This window comes from Camelus dromedarius, chromosome 5, assembly GCF_036321535.1.
Source record: "Camelus dromedarius isolate mCamDro1 chromosome 5, mCamDro1.pat, whole genome shotgun sequence".
Lineage (NCBI taxonomy): Eukaryota > Metazoa > Chordata > Mammalia > Artiodactyla > Camelidae > Camelus > Camelus dromedarius.
Genome location: NC_087440.1, coordinates 27,644,806 through 27,662,004, shown reverse-complemented (window position 1 = coordinate 27,662,004; position 17,199 = coordinate 27,644,806). Strand labels below are relative to the sequence as shown.

Sequence of the window (17,199 nt, the reverse complement as noted above, 5' to 3'; positions counted from 1 at the left end):
ACATTTGGGCCTGTATTTTATTTTTGTTTTATGTTTTACCAGAAGTTAATATCTTCATACTCTTTCTGTTCCTTTCCTTTCTTTTTTCTCCTACTGTATAGCCCTCTGTCTAGTTGCGTCTCACCAGGTTAGTTGGCGGCAGCTTAGAATTGTTTCATGTTCATTGCAGGCATTTTACGGGGCCTTGAGCACTAAGACATAAGAAGACGACGTTTCTCATCGGTACATTTGTGTCCTGGCTGAAGGTGGGCCAGTGACTGCACTAATGTCTCTTGGCCATTTTCCCTCCTGAGTCTCTGCTGAAGGGGAAATGCATCTGATTTTGCTTGGGAGTTTGTTTTCTACAAGACACAAAAACTCCAAAATGAGCAGGAGTGTCTGCCGCCCGCACCCACCCCCACCCCCTGCGCCCTCCATATTCCTGCCGCAGCCCTCACCTGCTGTGGCCTTCTCTCCCTGTATTTTCTGAACAGAACTCACTGGCCCCAAAACCAGTAAAAGGGTTTTTCTGTCTCATCAGTAATGGAATCGGATGCCAAATGTGTTCTCAGCCGCAGGACTGGATGACAGTTTGCCTTTTCACATTTCTTGGTGAAGAGCCCAAATCCTTAAAGTAAACTTCATCTGAGCAATTTTATGTGTCCCCAAAATTAAGGCCATGGAAGACAGTCAGACCTAACAGTTTGACAAAACAGTGAAGCTTAGTTTTCCTTGAAATATTTGGTGGGACAGATAATCAGGCTGCTTGTGGAAAGCTTAATTTAATGGCATTCATCGGGCTGCTTGGTGGAGGCCACTTCCCAGAAGCGTCCCTGGCCACGCTGGCCATCAGCAGCAAGGGCTTGTTGATGCCGAGTCAGGTGACATTTCATCATGTGGCCTCATGGGGCCAGCCAACCAGCTCCTGTGGGTGTGATGCCCCAGAGTAGCAGGGGGTGGAACACGGGAGGAGAAGGGACAAGGTACCTGAGTCAGCATTTATTTTCCTGGGCACCAGCCGAGAAAAAAAAAAAGGCATATTTCCAAGGAAGCGCCCATTCTCCCTCAGGAGACAGCGGGAGGACGGCCAGCTCAGGTCCTGCCCTCCCCTCCAGCTGGCCCTTGCTTTCCGTACTGGCTAGGGAGAGTACTTGCTTACCTGTCTCTTGTCCAGTCACTGTCACACTTGCCATGTGGGGCAGGGCTGAGGGGGGCATGGACGGCCACAGCTTGGAAATGGGATTGTATCAGTTGCTTCTTCCCATGATTTTTTTTTTTTTTAAATTTCGGGTATATAAGGCCTGCATGCATGGATTACTGTGCCTCATGGCTTCATAACGTCTTGTGTCACTTCTTGGAATTTCCGATAGGAAATTCTTTCTCTATTTTCCAAAGGAGATTTCCATTACTTATTAAATAAGAATTTCTAATTTGGTGGGTATGTGATTGCGTTAAATGAGAGTAAAAATTAAACCTTCAGGGTTCCCTGATGCACCATATCTCATCTCCCTGGAAGATAACACTCTCTAATCCAGCCCGAGTTCAGGCTCCATGCTAGTTTCTATTTGGGATTTGGAGGTACTAAGAGGAAATCATCAGCTCACGCATCCGAACGTAAAGCCCTTAGGGCAGGTGCATCGATTTCTGTATCTCTAACTTAGGATTCTAACAGCTGTCCAACCTAGCATGCCTTCCAGATAAACACGACAGTCAGTAGGAAAGCACCTTGATCACTTAGGGAGCCAGTGACTTAGAAATGCAGAGGATTCCTATTAATAAGACAGGCTGACTCTCGTCATCAGTAGCGCATGTGCTTTATGCCAGCCTCCTAACGTCTGTACTTTTGCCAAGGAGTGAATTTGGTGAGTGTTGATATGAAGCATAAGCATAAGATATCTCCAGTCTGAAGGCACAAAAATAGAAATAGTGTTTTTTAGAATTTTGCTCTGGAGAGTCAGATTGTCTCCATTCTGTATATTCTCCACTGTGTTGTTTGATCTCCCCGAGAGAGGCAAACCATGTAATCATTTATTCTTTATAGTCAAAAATGTCCTGCACATGGATATTTGATCGGTGTCATTGCCTTGAAAGTAAATATCTACCTGTGTGTGAGGATCCTCCGTTTATTTGTGCTTTTGGTGGAGGAAGGGTGATTCAGATGAGAAGGGCAGCAAATTTCACATGTCCTTAATTGCCTGAAGTGAACCAAAGATGTTCACTGGTGATGACACAGGAGGCTGTATTTAACCAGACGTGGTGCCTGCTCTCCAGGCTCCATGATAAAACTGACTTCCCTGGAGATGGAAGCCGTGTGACTGAAGCTGACAAAGTTCCGATGCAGGGACTAAGCTTAAGAACAGAATACCCTCTTGACCTGGCAGAGGTTTGAGTGTGTTTGGTGTTTAGCCAGGGTGTAGGTGTGGAAGTGAATCGTCTTTTTCAGACAGGGAGGACTCCCTGGAAGAAGGCTTCTGTGATTCTCTTTATTTTGTAGCTGTGCTGAACTCCCTCGGCCAAGTGTGCTCCCAGCATTCGTGGCCTATTCAGACCATTTATTTTTATTTTTATTTCTGGCCATGTCTGCCAAGCTCAGGCAGAAGGCTGAAGATATATACGGATTTTATGTAGTTGTGAAAAATCCCACTGGACCTGGCAGAAATTCTTTCTTGGTTAGTCTGGCAAGACTTCCCTAGCTGAGCAGTCAGGGTGTGGTTTTTCCACTGCAGCAAATCTGTCTTCCAATTTCTTTTCTAATTCTTATTCAAAGAGGCAGGTTTTTCCAAAAAGAAAAAAAAATCCACATATGTAAGAAATAATAATAATTTGGATGTGCTGACTCAAGGTGCGGGTTTAGACAGTGTAGGGTGTGGGCCTGCCTTTCCTGACTCTGGAAGGCATTGCGGGAGTTCCTTAGGCGATGGAACAGTATGCATGTGTGACAGATCCTAATCCTAGCATGCGGCAGGGGTCTGGAAAGGCTTTGCCTTAAACTAGGCATGTCTAATAGGGTTTAACGCAACCTGTGAATTTGTCCCTGCACAAGGTCAGCTTGTAGGTCAGTGGAATGCTGCACAAATTGCATTCTCCTCCAGACTGTAATTACACCTAGGAGAAGGCCATGTGTTGCCAAGTTCAGCTGACTCCAGATAGGACCAAGATAAACTGAGGGCTTGCTAATGCTTCTCAAAAACTGATTTTTAAAGGGTTTGATATAAAGCATCTCTTGTTTAAAAAAAAAAAAAAAGAAAAGAAAGATGGTCTTGAGGTTTATGAAGGCACTTTGTGTAGGGGATGGTGAGACCAGCCATTGTCTGTCTCCCCTGAGAGAAGAAGATTGTTTGAAATGGAAGCATGAGGAATTTGAGTCAGACATAAAGTGAAATGCTTTGGTGCCAAAAGTTACTGAATACTAGAAAATAATCTTGAGGATTATAACAAATGAAGTAATATACCCATAAGGACAAAGAATGAAAAGCGGGTATTAGAAGAGTCATGGAATAGGAATAGGATGAAAACTTTAGGTTGTTTGCAATGATCTGAGGTCGGACTGTGTTTTATTTGTTTGGTAGAAAATGGCTATAAATACGTGTGCACTGGATGAGTGTAACCTTAATAATTTCTTAAAGTGTGAACTTGCTTCCAAGGTAAGGTCCGTCCTTGAATATCTGGGCCAGCCCAAAGGCAGAGGGTAAGTTAGGCAACATTTGTGGGTTTCTTCAATGCTGAGGGTTAAATCCACTTACACCAGAATATTCATTAGATGAGCAGACTTTTATAAGCACTTATACTCTCTCATAAATGTTTTCTGAAATATCCTTCTTGAACAGCCTGCAGTGGGCATTTTATTCCAAGGACCCACTTGGAAGGAAGTCACATTGAGAGCTTCAAGATATAATTCTGCCCACTGGCTCCACATAAACGTGGAGAACCATTAATTTGACATTCACATTATGAAGTTATGGACTAATAAAGTCAGGAATCCTACCAACCACCAACAGTCAACTGTGGCGGACGGGCCTCAAGGTCTGCAGTGTGAGCGCCCCGCCTCCTGGCTGGTGTCAGTGCCCTAATGAAGGACCTCCACCCACCCTAGTGGCCACTCAGACTGGAAAGAGCCCTTTCTCTACGGACAAGCAGAACGTAAGCTACGGTGTCGTTTGAGGTTCCTGGTCTGCAGAGCTTGTCAGCTCTCCCCTCTCCTTCACGGAGAGGTTTTCAGAAGGTGAAACCTCGACTTCTGTTTCACGAAAACGGCATGGAGTGTAACACTTCGAGGAGTGCTCTCAGGTTACCCAGAGAAAGCTTGCACCCGCAACAGCCATGTCACTTAAAACCCCCCACTCCCAATGAGTCCTGGTGCTTCTAGGGGTCATGTGCCCAAGAACAATTAGAGAGTCTTGATGTTAACTGGTCCCTGTAAACAGCTCCCTCATGTCAGACTTATTTATGTGAGCTTCTCTTTTAAGCTGGTCTTTGAACTCGCCGTGGACAAGGGCGTATATATAAGGACATATACATACGTACGTGTGCATCTGTATTATTTTTAATCTTTATGCCCCTCGCAGTGCCCCAGCCGAGGAGCTGGCACGTTGTGAGTGTTGGCGAGGTGCGCTGCCTGCGTTTCAGCGTTGCTGTGTGAGGAGTCAGGGCAGGCCTGGAAATAGAAGGCTGGTCTCCTGATTTTTCTCTTAACAACTAGTCACCAGACGATGATGCCAGTCACTTTCTGTAGCTGGCCAGGGGAATATGACAGCTCCGAAGGCTAAAGCTAAAAGCTGGAGGGAAGGGCTGTTGTGTTTATGGCTCTGGTTCTTGGTTTTATTTGTATTTCTACTTAGATTGTTGTATTGCTGGGAACCTTTGACTTGAGCCAGACAACTTTAAAAAATTGTTAAAATAGCATAGGATAATAGCAACCAGAATTCTTAAAGATTGGGTTGGTGCTGGTTAATTAATTTTTTGAATTAATAAATGGTTTGGTGTATTATGGTTTTTGAAATTTAAAATCTGGTGGTTATTTTTTTTAACGTATTAATGTTCCTACTATAAAAAGGGCAGACTGTTAAAATCTGACTGTCTCAGGCAATTTAGGATTCTAGAAGTTTTCCAGATAATCGTTATGATCACCAGTCCACAGTGTTCAGGAATGCAGATGTGGAAGGTGTCAGTGATTGAGTGTGATTTCTTTCCAGCCCAAGAATATTTTAGAGAATATAGTGGATTGGAGAAAATAAATACCCAATATTAGTTTATCTTCTTGTCTTATTTTCTTTCTCTTCAGAGAGGAATTTTGAAGTTGACTTTATCTGCCTGAAAGTTAGCTTAGCAAGAGTGCATATAATGCAATAAAAGAAAAACAGAGGAAAATTTTTCATTTAGTAGAAGGTTCTATATAAATTGGATCTGGTTGTTTGAAACTGAACTGTGATTCTAAAAAAAAAAAAAGATTTTAAAAGCAATCTAGTAATTATTAGTTGATAACTAATTAAACATCTTTTTTAAAAAAATTGTTCTCTTTTTTTTGTTGTTGTTCGTTCTCTCCATCGGTTTTCTCACTCTTGTCTCTTTTCCTCAGTGTTTTCTTCCTACCTACTCTGCTGTGAAGGTAAATGCCTCAGATAATAGGTAAAAATCTGGGTAAGGCGTTGTGAGATTTAATCACAGATATCAAAGAAGAGCATTGGGTTAGCAGAACAAAAGCATCCTTCCATTTCTGTGCCCCTTCCTGGAATGCCCTAGTAGGGAGGTGACTGCGCTGACTTGACAGGACTCTTGAGCATGAAGTTTTGTTACTCTTTTGGAAATCCACAGGGAGCCACTAAAAGAATAAAAGTTTACAATATCGTGGTGCTCACTGTCCCCTATTCACAACCGTCCATTTGGATTGGCTCGTGTGCACAGAAGCATAATACCTTAGTAGGGGTGCAGTGAAAGGTAGTTCTCTTCCCTCTTTTTCCCGTGGAAAGTGCCTCTTCTCCACACCAATCTCTGTGTAAGCCCTTCTTCCTGCTGTTCAGCTGTGTCATTATTTAAATTCCTTTTCATTAAACCAGCCCCGTAGACAGTAATTGGAAAGCATAGTGAAAAGGATGCAGAGACAATGCACGAGAGCACGTAACCAATAACCAAATGTTGAACCTTACTGTTAAAGCGTTAAAAATGCAGAATAGTGAGAAAACATTTTACCCATCATATTGGCCAACATTTTTAAAATTGATGATACTCAGAGTGGATGGGGGAACAGGAAAAACAGTCACTCTCAAATACTTGGCCCGAGTGTAAATGGATAGCACCTGTTAGGAACAATTTGACAATATTTATCAAAAATTTAAATGGACGTATCTTTTGAATGACTTCTACATATCTGTCCTATAGAAATACAACCTCAGGTGACCTCAAGGAAGATCTGAGTATATACTGAAGTCTTGGACCAGACTTTTTAGCTGATTGAACTCTCACTGGGTCTGTTTATTAGTCTAATGTGTTGTTTTCCTCCATGTGTTTTCTTACAGTCATTTTGCATATTGGACTTCAGGATATTTAAAAGTATATATACATTCTAATCTTTCAGGGTTTTTAAACCCCTTTTTACTTCTGATTTTTTTCTTGGAATTTATTGGGTAGTGTCCTCCACTCTGTAACTTCAAAACGTTACAAACTACAGGCACTCTTGTTTTATTGCACTTTGCTTTATTGCAGTTTGCAGATACTGCGTCTTTTAAGAAATTGAAGGTTTGCAACAACCTTGTGTCAAGCAAGTCAATCCACACCATTTTCCCAACAGCATTTGCTCACTTCGTATCTCTGTGTCACATTTTGAGAATTCTCACAATATTTCAAACATTTTCATTGTTATTATTTTTGTTACAGTGATCTGTGATCAGTGATCTTTGATGTTACTGTTGTCATTGTTTTGGGGCGTCATGAACCCCATCCACATAAGATGGGGAACTTAATACAACGTTGTATGTGTTCTGACTGCTCCACTGGCTGTTTCCCCTTCTCTCTCCCTCTCCTCGGGCCCCCACTATTCCCTGAGACAAAACAATATCGAAATCAGGCCAATTAATAACCCCACAGTGGCCTTTGAGTGTTCGAGTGAAAGGAAGAGTTGCATGTCTGTCACTTTAAATCAGAAACTAGAAATGATTAAGCTTAGTGGGGAGGGCACGTGGGAAGCCAAGACTGGCCCAAAGCTAGGCCTCTCGCGCCAAATAGTTAGCCAAGTTGTGAATGCAAAGGAAAAATTCTTGAAGGAAATTAAAAGCGGTACTCCAGTGAACACACAGATGATAAGAAAGTGAAGCAGGGAAAGTTATAGTGGTCTGGATAGAAGATCAGATCAGCCACAATATTCCCTTAAGCCAAAGCCTAATGCAGAGCAAGGCTCTAACTCTCATCAATTCTGTGAAGGCTGAGAGAGGGGAGGAAGCTGCAGAAGAAAAGTCTGAAGCTGGAAGAAGCTGGTTTATGAGGTTTAAGGAAAGAAGCTGTCTCCACATCAGAATACAAGGTGAGATCTAGCTAAGATCATTCATGAAGGTGACTACACTAAAGAACAGATTTTCAGTGTAGACAAAGCTGTGTTCTATTGGAGGAAGATGCCATCCAGGACTTCCATAGCCAGAGAGGAGAAGTCAGTGCCTGGCTCCAAAGGACTAGTTAGGGGCTAGTGTATCTGGTGACTTGAAGTTGAAGCCAGTGCTCATTTATCATTTCCAAAATCCCCGAACCCTTAAGAATTGTGTTAAATTTACTCTGCCTGTGCTCTGTAAGTGGAACAACGAAGCCTGGATGACAGCACATCTGTTTACAACATGGTTTGCTGAATATTTTAAGCCCACTGTTGAGATCTACTGCTGGAGGAAAAAGATTCCTTTCAAAATATTACTGCTCATCTACAATGAACCTGGTCACCCAAGAGCTCTGATGGAGGACATAAGTACCATAAGATTTATGTTGCCAACACAACATCCATTCTCCAGCCTGTGGATCAAGGAGTTATTTTGACTTTCAATTCTTATTCTTTAAGAAATATATTTGGTAAAGTTATAGCTGCCATAGATAGTGATTCTGCTGATGGATCTGGGCAAAGTCAATTGAAAATCTTTCGGAAAGGGTTCACTGCACCATTCTAGATGTCATGAAAATGCCTTTAAGGACATCGATGATTCATGGTAAAGGGTCAAAATAGCAACACAAGCAGAAGTTTGGAATTGATTCCAGCCCTCCTGGATGACTTTGAGGGGTTCAAGACATCAGTGGAGGAAGTCACTGTAGATGTGGTGGAGACAGCGAGAGGACTGGAACTAGAAGTGGAGCCTGAAGATAGGACTGAATTGCTGCAACCTCATGGTAAAGCTTTAACAGATGAGGAGTTGCTTCTTCTGGATGCGCAGAAAAGCGGTTTTCTTGAGGTGGAGTCTACTCCTGGTGAAGACGCTGTGAAGACTGGTGAAATGACAAGGATGTAGAAAATGACATGAACTTAGCTGATAAAGCAATGCAGGGGTTCAGAGGACTGACTCCAGTTTTGAAAGAGTGGAGTCGAGATCACAGTGATCTTTCGCCTAAACCACTCAGCAGATGATTTACAGCCAAGAGGGTTTGGAGGCTATGCAGTGACTTAAGAAGTACAGCATGGAAGTATGCCAGTGGCAACTGGAAGAGTTGGATGTAAACTTTTGCATATGTGTTGCAATTACAACTTAGTTAAGAGGTGTTTGAATAAAAAGCTCAGAGTAAAATAAAGATTTCAGTGCTAGTATTAGATTGGTGGAATTCGAAGTGGTATTTTTCCTTTATTTTCTAAAGTATTTGCAGTTGTGGGTAAGTTACTTTCAAATTAAAGTATTAAAATAGAGTGACTGTAGCATCAGTTTAGTTACCAATCTGAGTATATAAAAGTATTAAGCGTTTCAGTATGCTGCTGAAAGACTGAGTGGTCATTTGAACTTGTATTAATTTTTTTTAAAATTTCAGATCATCAAGTTATTGGATGGAAAGCGATCTCAAACTGTGGGAATATTGATATCCAGTTTGCATTTAGAAATGAAGGATATCCAGCAGGGTAAGTCTTATCTGTCACTTTTTTTCCCCCAACTTCAAAGTTTTTCAGCTTTTATTGTGAAAAATTTCAAACACATACAGAATTAGACTACCACGGCGAGTCCTACGTACCTGGTACCTCACTGCTAAACCATTAACCCACTCTTGTTTCATCGAAAGCATTCTCCCTCTGCCGACTAGATTATGAAGCAGAGCTCAGACATTTTATAATTCATCCTTTAAAAATGTTCATACACCACTGAAAGATAAGGATACTTTAAGCATAATCCAGTGCCATTAGCATGCATTTAAAAACATTTGCAGTAATTTCTCAATATCAACTATGCAGCTCTGATATGCCTGATTGTCTGTAAATTATCCATGTACTGACAATTAGTTTGAGTGAGGATCCAAACAAATTTCATGCATCGCCTTGGATGTGTCTGTCTCTCAGATTTTTTTTTAATCTAGAGGATTCTAGCCTCTTTTTTTTTTTCTTTTAATTATTTCTTTGAAGAGATCAGGTCACCTGTCTTGTGGAGTTTCCCATGTTTTTGATCTTGCAGATGGCATTGCCCTGTTTTTATTTAGTGTGTTCTTCTGTAGCCTGTGGTTCCTGCAAACTGTTAGTTTGATCTAGAGACTGCATCTAAGTGGGGGAAAAACACTACAGTGATGCTGTTGTATATTCTGTCAAGAAGTACATAGTAATCTGGTTGTCTCTTTGTGATATGGATGGATATTCACGATCTTTGTCTAGATTCGTTATTTCCCTAGATGTTTGCAAAATAATGACATCCCACCTCCCTCGTTTCTTCGTTAGCGGGAATGCTTCTGTGGAGAAACCCTCTCCTTCTTCATCCACTTGATGATGTCACTGTTTCTTAATCCCTTATTTTTTTTTTTAAATGACACTCTTTCAACTTGGTTATTTTTGGCTCAGTTTGAAATAAGATATTCAAAGAGGGGAAGTTTTACTTGTATTTTTCTTAGGCTCTAGAAAAGTAAACCAAAAACCATCTGACCTTTTTGAAATTTGAGTCTTGTGTGAGGACAATACCCCTCTTTCTCAGTAATCAATTAAATGTAAATCTTCATTTTGACATGCAACGAATCATATTTCCTTAGTGATAATATACTCTCTCAAAGACAATGTCAGTAGAATTTAGCTTAGATTTAACTGTGAAAACATTGTGAAACCACACTTCCCTTCAGGCTATAATTGGTGTTGCCTCAAAGCTATTTTACCCTGGAATACAGCAGAAGACCCCATGGGTCCTGAATGGAAAGTCATTTAAGATACTTTCATACACTATTTTTCCTCTGAAAGGAGCTTTGTTAAGGGCTTACATTTTTCCTTATTGCAAACATTTAAAATTCCACATAAAACTAAACATATCCTGAATTAGATGACCGTCACAGAGTATTCAAATAAGCTTCTCTATTTTTAATATATAAGCTTAATAGTAGACCTGAATACATAAGTGTGAATATTCACCCTCAGAAAATGTTGCAGTAGTGGATTTAAGTTTGGAGCAGGGGGTGGCTGGAAAGATCCGCCATCAAAATTAGAAAAGGATTCTTCAGTGACTTTAGGTATTAAGTCTTCTAGCATTGAATTTATGGTATATTTAAGCTAGAAAACTGTGATGCTACGGCAAAGGAAAAATGAAAAAATAAAACAAAAGTATTGGCAGGGAAGTTTATAGTCTTTTGTCAAGGAGACTTTTTTGATGCAGTCATTGAAAATAGAAAGGAATTTTTCAGATCTAGTGGCAGAGTCTTGTCCTAAACCACAGTACTCTTTATAAGCCTGGTGGAAACCAAGTATGCTTGGTTTCATCACCATGACAGTTAGCACTGTGAATGAGTCTTCACTATATCAGGAGCATCTTGGATTGATTTGTTTCTTTGTAGGCATATTCTGCTGTGGTATCCATCAGATTGCCATGTGCATAAGACTCATTCCAGCCACGTGCTGTTCCACTTACCCAGTCAGGGCCATTAGCCTTCTTGCCATGGCATTCCAACCTTGTTGGGTTGAACGTTCCCGGCAAGTTGAGTAAGAGATGACGTCACCAGACCTTTCCCAGTATTCTACTCTGGACAAGAACATGCCTCCACGAATCAGGAGTGAACTTAAATTTTAGCTTTGAAAATACTGATTTTAGCATCACATTCTAGGACTCGTGGGCACCATTTTAGTTCTTTCTCCTCCTTCAAGTATCTCTGTTATCCACCACAGAGTTGGCTCTTGAGTTCTGAAAAGAGTCATCTCCATTTTATGTCTTCATTCAGTAATGCATTCCAGATGAATATAGCAATATAGCTCAAGCTTAATTTTTCTTTAGAATCATTGGACTGACGCTGGCATCTGAAGGTCACTTAGGAGCCCATGCTGTGTCAGTTACATTTCACCCTGAGTCCACATCTGGTTGTGAATGGAATGCACTTGGCCTTGGGTTGTTATCCTGATGAAAGGACTCCCTGTGCCAACTCTGGCCTAAAACGTTTGCTTTAATGTAAGAGGAGTGACAGTCATGAGGTCTGATTAGGGCAGGCCGGCCGGCGGCTGGGTGAGGTCGCACAGCATGTCAACCATGGTGAAGTGACCACAGTTGGGAGACTGTTCCTCAGCCTTCTGATCTATATTCATCTTCATCCATGTGCAGGGGTAGATGCACTAGCTTGTTCTTTAGTGCACACTCACGAGGAGCTGATGTATAAACCAGAAAGCTAGTGAATTCACCCAAGACGAGAGAATTTTCCTTTCTCATGATAAAAATGTGTATCATGTTATTCATTGTTACCTCCACATCACTTGTCTCCTCCAGGCACTACATATTTGCTTATGCCACTTTCCCTTTGGCTAAGATTACAGCTTGGTCACCTTGATAATGGTTTTGGGTGTTTCAGCCCCCAGTTACCTCCTGCAGATGGATAATCTGGTTTTTATTTGTTCAGCTCTTACAGAGCACCCTTATTTTCCTCATTCGTAAGGTGGGCACTTCTCTTTTGTTCACTGGACATTGCCTGCGATGTGCATTTAATAAGTGGAATTTGGGGGCTTAGTACCTCAAGGTCTTGCCAATAGCAAGTTGCAGAGCCAGCATTTGTCCCTTGATGTCATGCAGTGTTTGTTCAGAATTTCTCTGATAATTAAGCATTGTTTACCACTGACTGGGCTATTGTGTCAAGTATAAAAGTCACTCATATTCCATTTCATTATAGGCCGTTACAAGGTATTGCATCTAGTTCTCTGTGCTCTACAGTGGGACCTTGCTGTTTCTCTATCTTATATATAGTAACCTAATTTGGGGGGCAGAATTGTCTCTCAGGCTGTGGAACACTGGCTTCCAAGGCCTTTCATGCCCTGTCCGTGGCCCGTGTCTCCTGCTTCACTTGGCCATGGCCGCTGCCCCTCTTGCTGCACTCGAACCACAGTGGCCCTCTGATTTCCTTAAACGGGCCAAGTTCTTTCCTCCTCCTGTGGCTTTGAAGTCACTGTGCATTCCCTCTGTTTGAGATGCTTTTCCAGCCCACACTTAATAGCTAGCTCCTTTTCTTTGCTCTATTTCGGCTCAACACCTCAGAGCGGCCTTCCCAGATCCTCCTCCCCAGTGTAAGTCACGCTGAGTTAATTCTCTTATTTTCGACACAGCACTCGATATTTTATTTGTTCGTCTACTTCTGTTCTCACTTACATCCACCACCAGAATATAAGCCCCGAGGATGGAGATTGCTCACTGATGTGTCCCTGGCGCCTCGTTACTGTGCCTGGCATCTGGGTGATGATCATCAAGTGTCTGTTGAATGAATCAACAAAAGTAGTACTAAAGGGGGCTAGACCTGTTAGAAAGGGATTATGATTGTTGACATAATGAGTAATGAAGGCCAGAACGAAGCTGTGTCTGTGGAAATGCAGAACAGACCACCTGTAAGGGATAGCTAGAGAGACCATTGCTCCAGTTAGCCATGTCAGAGTCGAGCAGTGATGGAGAAGTTTTATATGTACTTTGGGTTTCTGGCTTCAACAAGAATGTGTATAATGGTGACAAAAACAGTAAGTGGTAATACAGGAGGAAAAGCATGGGTAGAAGCAGAGAGGTCAATTCTCTTTTGGATGATTTGAATCTGGGATGACCAGAGACCTTTAAGCTAAAGTGTTCAATGAGCATCTGAAAATTCTAGCCTGATGCTAAGTACATAGAGCTAGGTTAGAGATATAACATACCCAAAAGGTAGCCACCCTTATCTGTTTCTCTCTACCCGAGATGGTGTGGAACATCTCGCAGGAGAAAGCAAATCCTAGTACTGACTGGTGTTTGAAGCACTTTGTGACCAAAGGCAAGAGCTTGGTTGTGGAGGAAGAGTGGTTTCAGGAGACTGACCATAATACCCACAGCACTTGTATTTGGTCCAGGAGAGATTCTGAATAAGTGATTTACTTCTTGCCGGTTTTCTATCTGCTAAACTGGATGACTTACATTTAAAAGCATTTGGCATCCTTGGACACAGTGACTGCCTCCATGATTGCAAATTAGTGTTTTCATTCCATGTTAGTGATTTCCTCTTATTCTTTTCCCAAGGGAGATGGAAAATTGCTGTTGACTATTCTTGATATAAACCTCCGTATGCATTGCAACAGACTAGGTGCCAGAAACCTCCTGGCATCCATTTGGAATTTCCCGTAGGCTCAGAATTTGTATTTATAATATTTAATCTAACATCAAAATAAAACATTTTTCAGTTTAGTTCCTACTAGTCCAGAATCTCAGTTTTGGAGTTCAGCTGCATCAGAGATGACCCTTCCGTTTAGGAGTCTAAAATCAAAATGTGAGAGGATGTCAGTTAGTTATATACCCGGAGTCTAATACACACATCTGAGAATGCCTATTGGATTTTGCTCCTTTTTGCCTAATAATTTCTAGAAATCTCTGTCAGAGAACAATGAATTTCACCAGGCATCTGAAATTCACCTTGAATTGTCTAGGACTTTCTCGAGAAACATTTCTAACTCTAGCCTGGAAGACCTATATTCCAAGGCCAAAATTTGTATTGTGCACCCCAACCAGGAAAAAGTTTTAGAGCATGCCTCTCAATAAACACATGTACATCGTGTAAATGTGTGACAGAACTAACAGTCACATTATAAAACGTAGGTGAAAATATGTGTTAAAGCGAGATTGATATTTCTAAATGTCTGGCTGATTTTGATGGCTTTGGGTGCTCAGTAGTTACTATCTTGAGGCTCAATATATAAATAGAGTGAGGATCATTATTAAAAATAGTGGACTTCAACCCCTGTTTCAAACAGTCTCTCGGTAAGTTCTGTTACCGTTTATACAGGACGACATCCTGGCCAATGTGACTCAGCTGGCCTTGCATTTAACTCATACCGTGGCCGATGGAGAACTTGTACTCACAATCAGAGCGTCTACTCTGCCACTTCTCTTATTGTGGATGGAGTATCTTCAATCTGGGGTTTCTCTGTAGGAATCCTTTGAAGCCAACTTATTTACTTTGTCAGGTTTAGTTTAGTTAAAACCAGATTTCAGAATCAGAAAACTTTATTTAATTGCCCCCCTCCCACCGAATTGCACTGTGGTGAAAGTCAGAGAACGAGTGAGGATGCCAAGTGTGAAGGAATTACTCCCCAGAGGTGACAGGTGACCATGACCTGCTGACATACTGAATGAAGTCTCCAGGGTCAATCAGTTTACGAAACACTGGCAGCACTCAGTTTTTAAAGAAATCTTTGGATGAATATAAACAGTCACTCCGATACTCCTGTATTTTCCTTTTCCTCCATCCTCTTCCTCCCACCGAGTCTAAAACACCTGAGCAGCAGGGTTCCCACCCACCTCTCTCTGAACCACGGTGCATTCCTTCACTCTCAGAGCTGAGTCCAGAAAGCAGAGGGTGGCATTTCTTTGTACTTTACCTTCAGGCAACTGGCCGAGACCATCCAATCTGCCTGGAATGTAATTTTGGCTTAAAAGAACCAGAACTAATGGAAGAACAGAAGCAGCTTAACCCAAACTGTTTCTCATTCCACCACCCTACAGAGAATAGAGGGGATGAAGGAGGGGTGTTCTGTAAATTCTACGCCTGTGCCCTTCTTTGAGGTTCGAACCATGGACAATTTTAATTGCACTTATAAAATGGCACCCACGGGCCCCTTCTGGCATCGTACGTGCCCCGACCTAGGCAGGAATTGGGATTTTTTTGCTTTATAAGTTTGAGTGATTTTAAGCTTTTAGAATAGATTGGATAAGTGTCCCTTTTGGGATTGTCGTTTCTTTCACCTGCTAGCCAGCTCCTGTGTACTGTGTGTGTCATTTACACTTGCCTCCCGTTTCCATCAAAGCTCACATCAAGGTCTGTACCTGCTAATGTGACCTGCTGGCAACCATTTGGCAATGTAGATAAGATCATCAAATATATTCCCTTGACAGTTCCTCTTTGGAGACAACTTTTGTTTGTGTTTCTTCATTCTTTGTGCCTTTGCTTCCCTTTTTAGTCAGTCTGGCTCGGAGTATAAAATGGCAATTATTAGTATCTTTTCCAAAAAATCGAACTTTATATTACTATAGATTTTCTTTTCTTTTTACATTTCTATTTTCTTTTCTTTTTACCTTTTCTATTTCTAAGATAACGCCTTTTCAAGTTCCAGGTTTCTTTTTTCTTTTTCTTTTCTATTTTTTTAAAGATTCTCTTTTGCTATAATTGGAACCGCGGTACTGATTATTGTCAGTAACTGTGAATAGTCCACAAAGATCGAAGTTTGATCACTTTATGACCTATATTAAGATAGCATATTAGAACTGAGTTAAGTATTAGCAATAATTAAGTAATGGTGAGGTTATGGATGTAACATTTTTGTAGCATGGGCTGTGTATGGTTCCCGCTGGGAGACTGCTGATTGGAAAGCGTAGGGTGCCGTTCAGAGGTGAAGGTTTCTGTATGGACCGTTGTGGGTAGTTGGTTCCCTCTTTTTTTTTTTTTTTTTTTTTTTAAGGTGGTGAGAGTTTTAGGTGGAGCGATTATTTATAGCCTAACGCTTAGAAAGGATTAAAAAGTACAATCATAGTCCAATAAATCTGGTTGTGGAACTGAGCTTCAGAAATCATGCTGTGTGACTTTGTGCCTTAGTTTCATTACCTGTGAAACTCGGGACAGCAGTAGCACCCACCTCAGATAATTAAATAGAAAACACTTAGGACAGTGTCTGGCCCACAGGAACCTCGTAGTAAATGCTAATTGCACATTTATTAAGTACTTATCTCCAGTCAGGTCTGCCTAGTTTCCCCACTCTCTGGTGGAAGGCACAGAGATTCCTTTAAGCTGCTTAATAACTGCTGCCCTCAGCATTTCATCTGGATACGTGCACGGTGGGAGGCTGGGCTCATATCTGTGTCTGCACAGATGTGTCTGATGCCCATTGGAGGAGGAGCATGGTGGTCAGTGGGAAGGAGTGAGGCATGTGGAGGAAGGGCTGTAGGAGAGCTATGACCGTTGTGCAGACTTGGTTACAGAGCTCTCTGGGGGGCAGGCTCTGTGCAGCTCCTGTCCTGGCCTCTGTGTGGTTCTCCACCCGCCGCTCTCCTCTCTGCCCAGCCCCTTTATTTTCATCTCTTGCCCGTTTGATCACAAGCTTGGTCTTCATTCTTGGTGCTGGTTTGTTCTCGCTGTTGGACGGTGAGACTGTAGGGGAATATTCCTGCTCTGCCTTACTCAGCTCACCGTCTACCATCTTCTCCTTTCATGACCCCAAGTTCTTGCCTTTTTCTTGAGAGAGCTCAGAGGAATTGGTTTGTGGGAGTTTTGTGGGTAGACTATCTGAGAGTTTAAAAAAACCCTACTATATATATAGAAATAGATTTTAAAAAATTTCTTCTGTATAGCACAAGGAACTATATTCAATATCTTGTAATAACTTTTAATGAAAAAGAATATGAAAGTAAATATATGTATGTATGATCGTGACTGGGACGTTGTGCTGTACACCAGACATCGACATATTCTAACTGACTATACTTCAATAATAAAAACCAAACCAAACCAAAACAAAACAAAAACCCCAAGGCTTTCCATGTGACTTTCCCCATTCCATTCTCTTTACTTTACCAATTGAGTATTAAGCCCTAAAAATATCAGTAATTTGGGCAA

At 41.5% G+C, this 17,199-nt stretch overlaps 1 protein-coding gene across 3 annotated transcripts in view; it reads left to right on the top strand.

Moving 5' to 3' along the window:
* FMN1 (formin 1) overlaps window positions 1-17,199 on the top strand; it is a 397,753-nt gene that overhangs the window by 221,670 nt on the left and 158,884 nt on the right. For all 3 annotated transcript variants that reach the window (XM_064485767.1, XM_064485766.1, XM_064485768.1), the window contains one exon: window positions 8,962-9,049. In XM_064485767.1, the coding sequence (XP_064341837.1) occupies window positions 8,962-9,049 (88 nt within the window). The remainder of the gene's footprint in view (window positions 1-8,961; window positions 9,050-17,199) is intronic.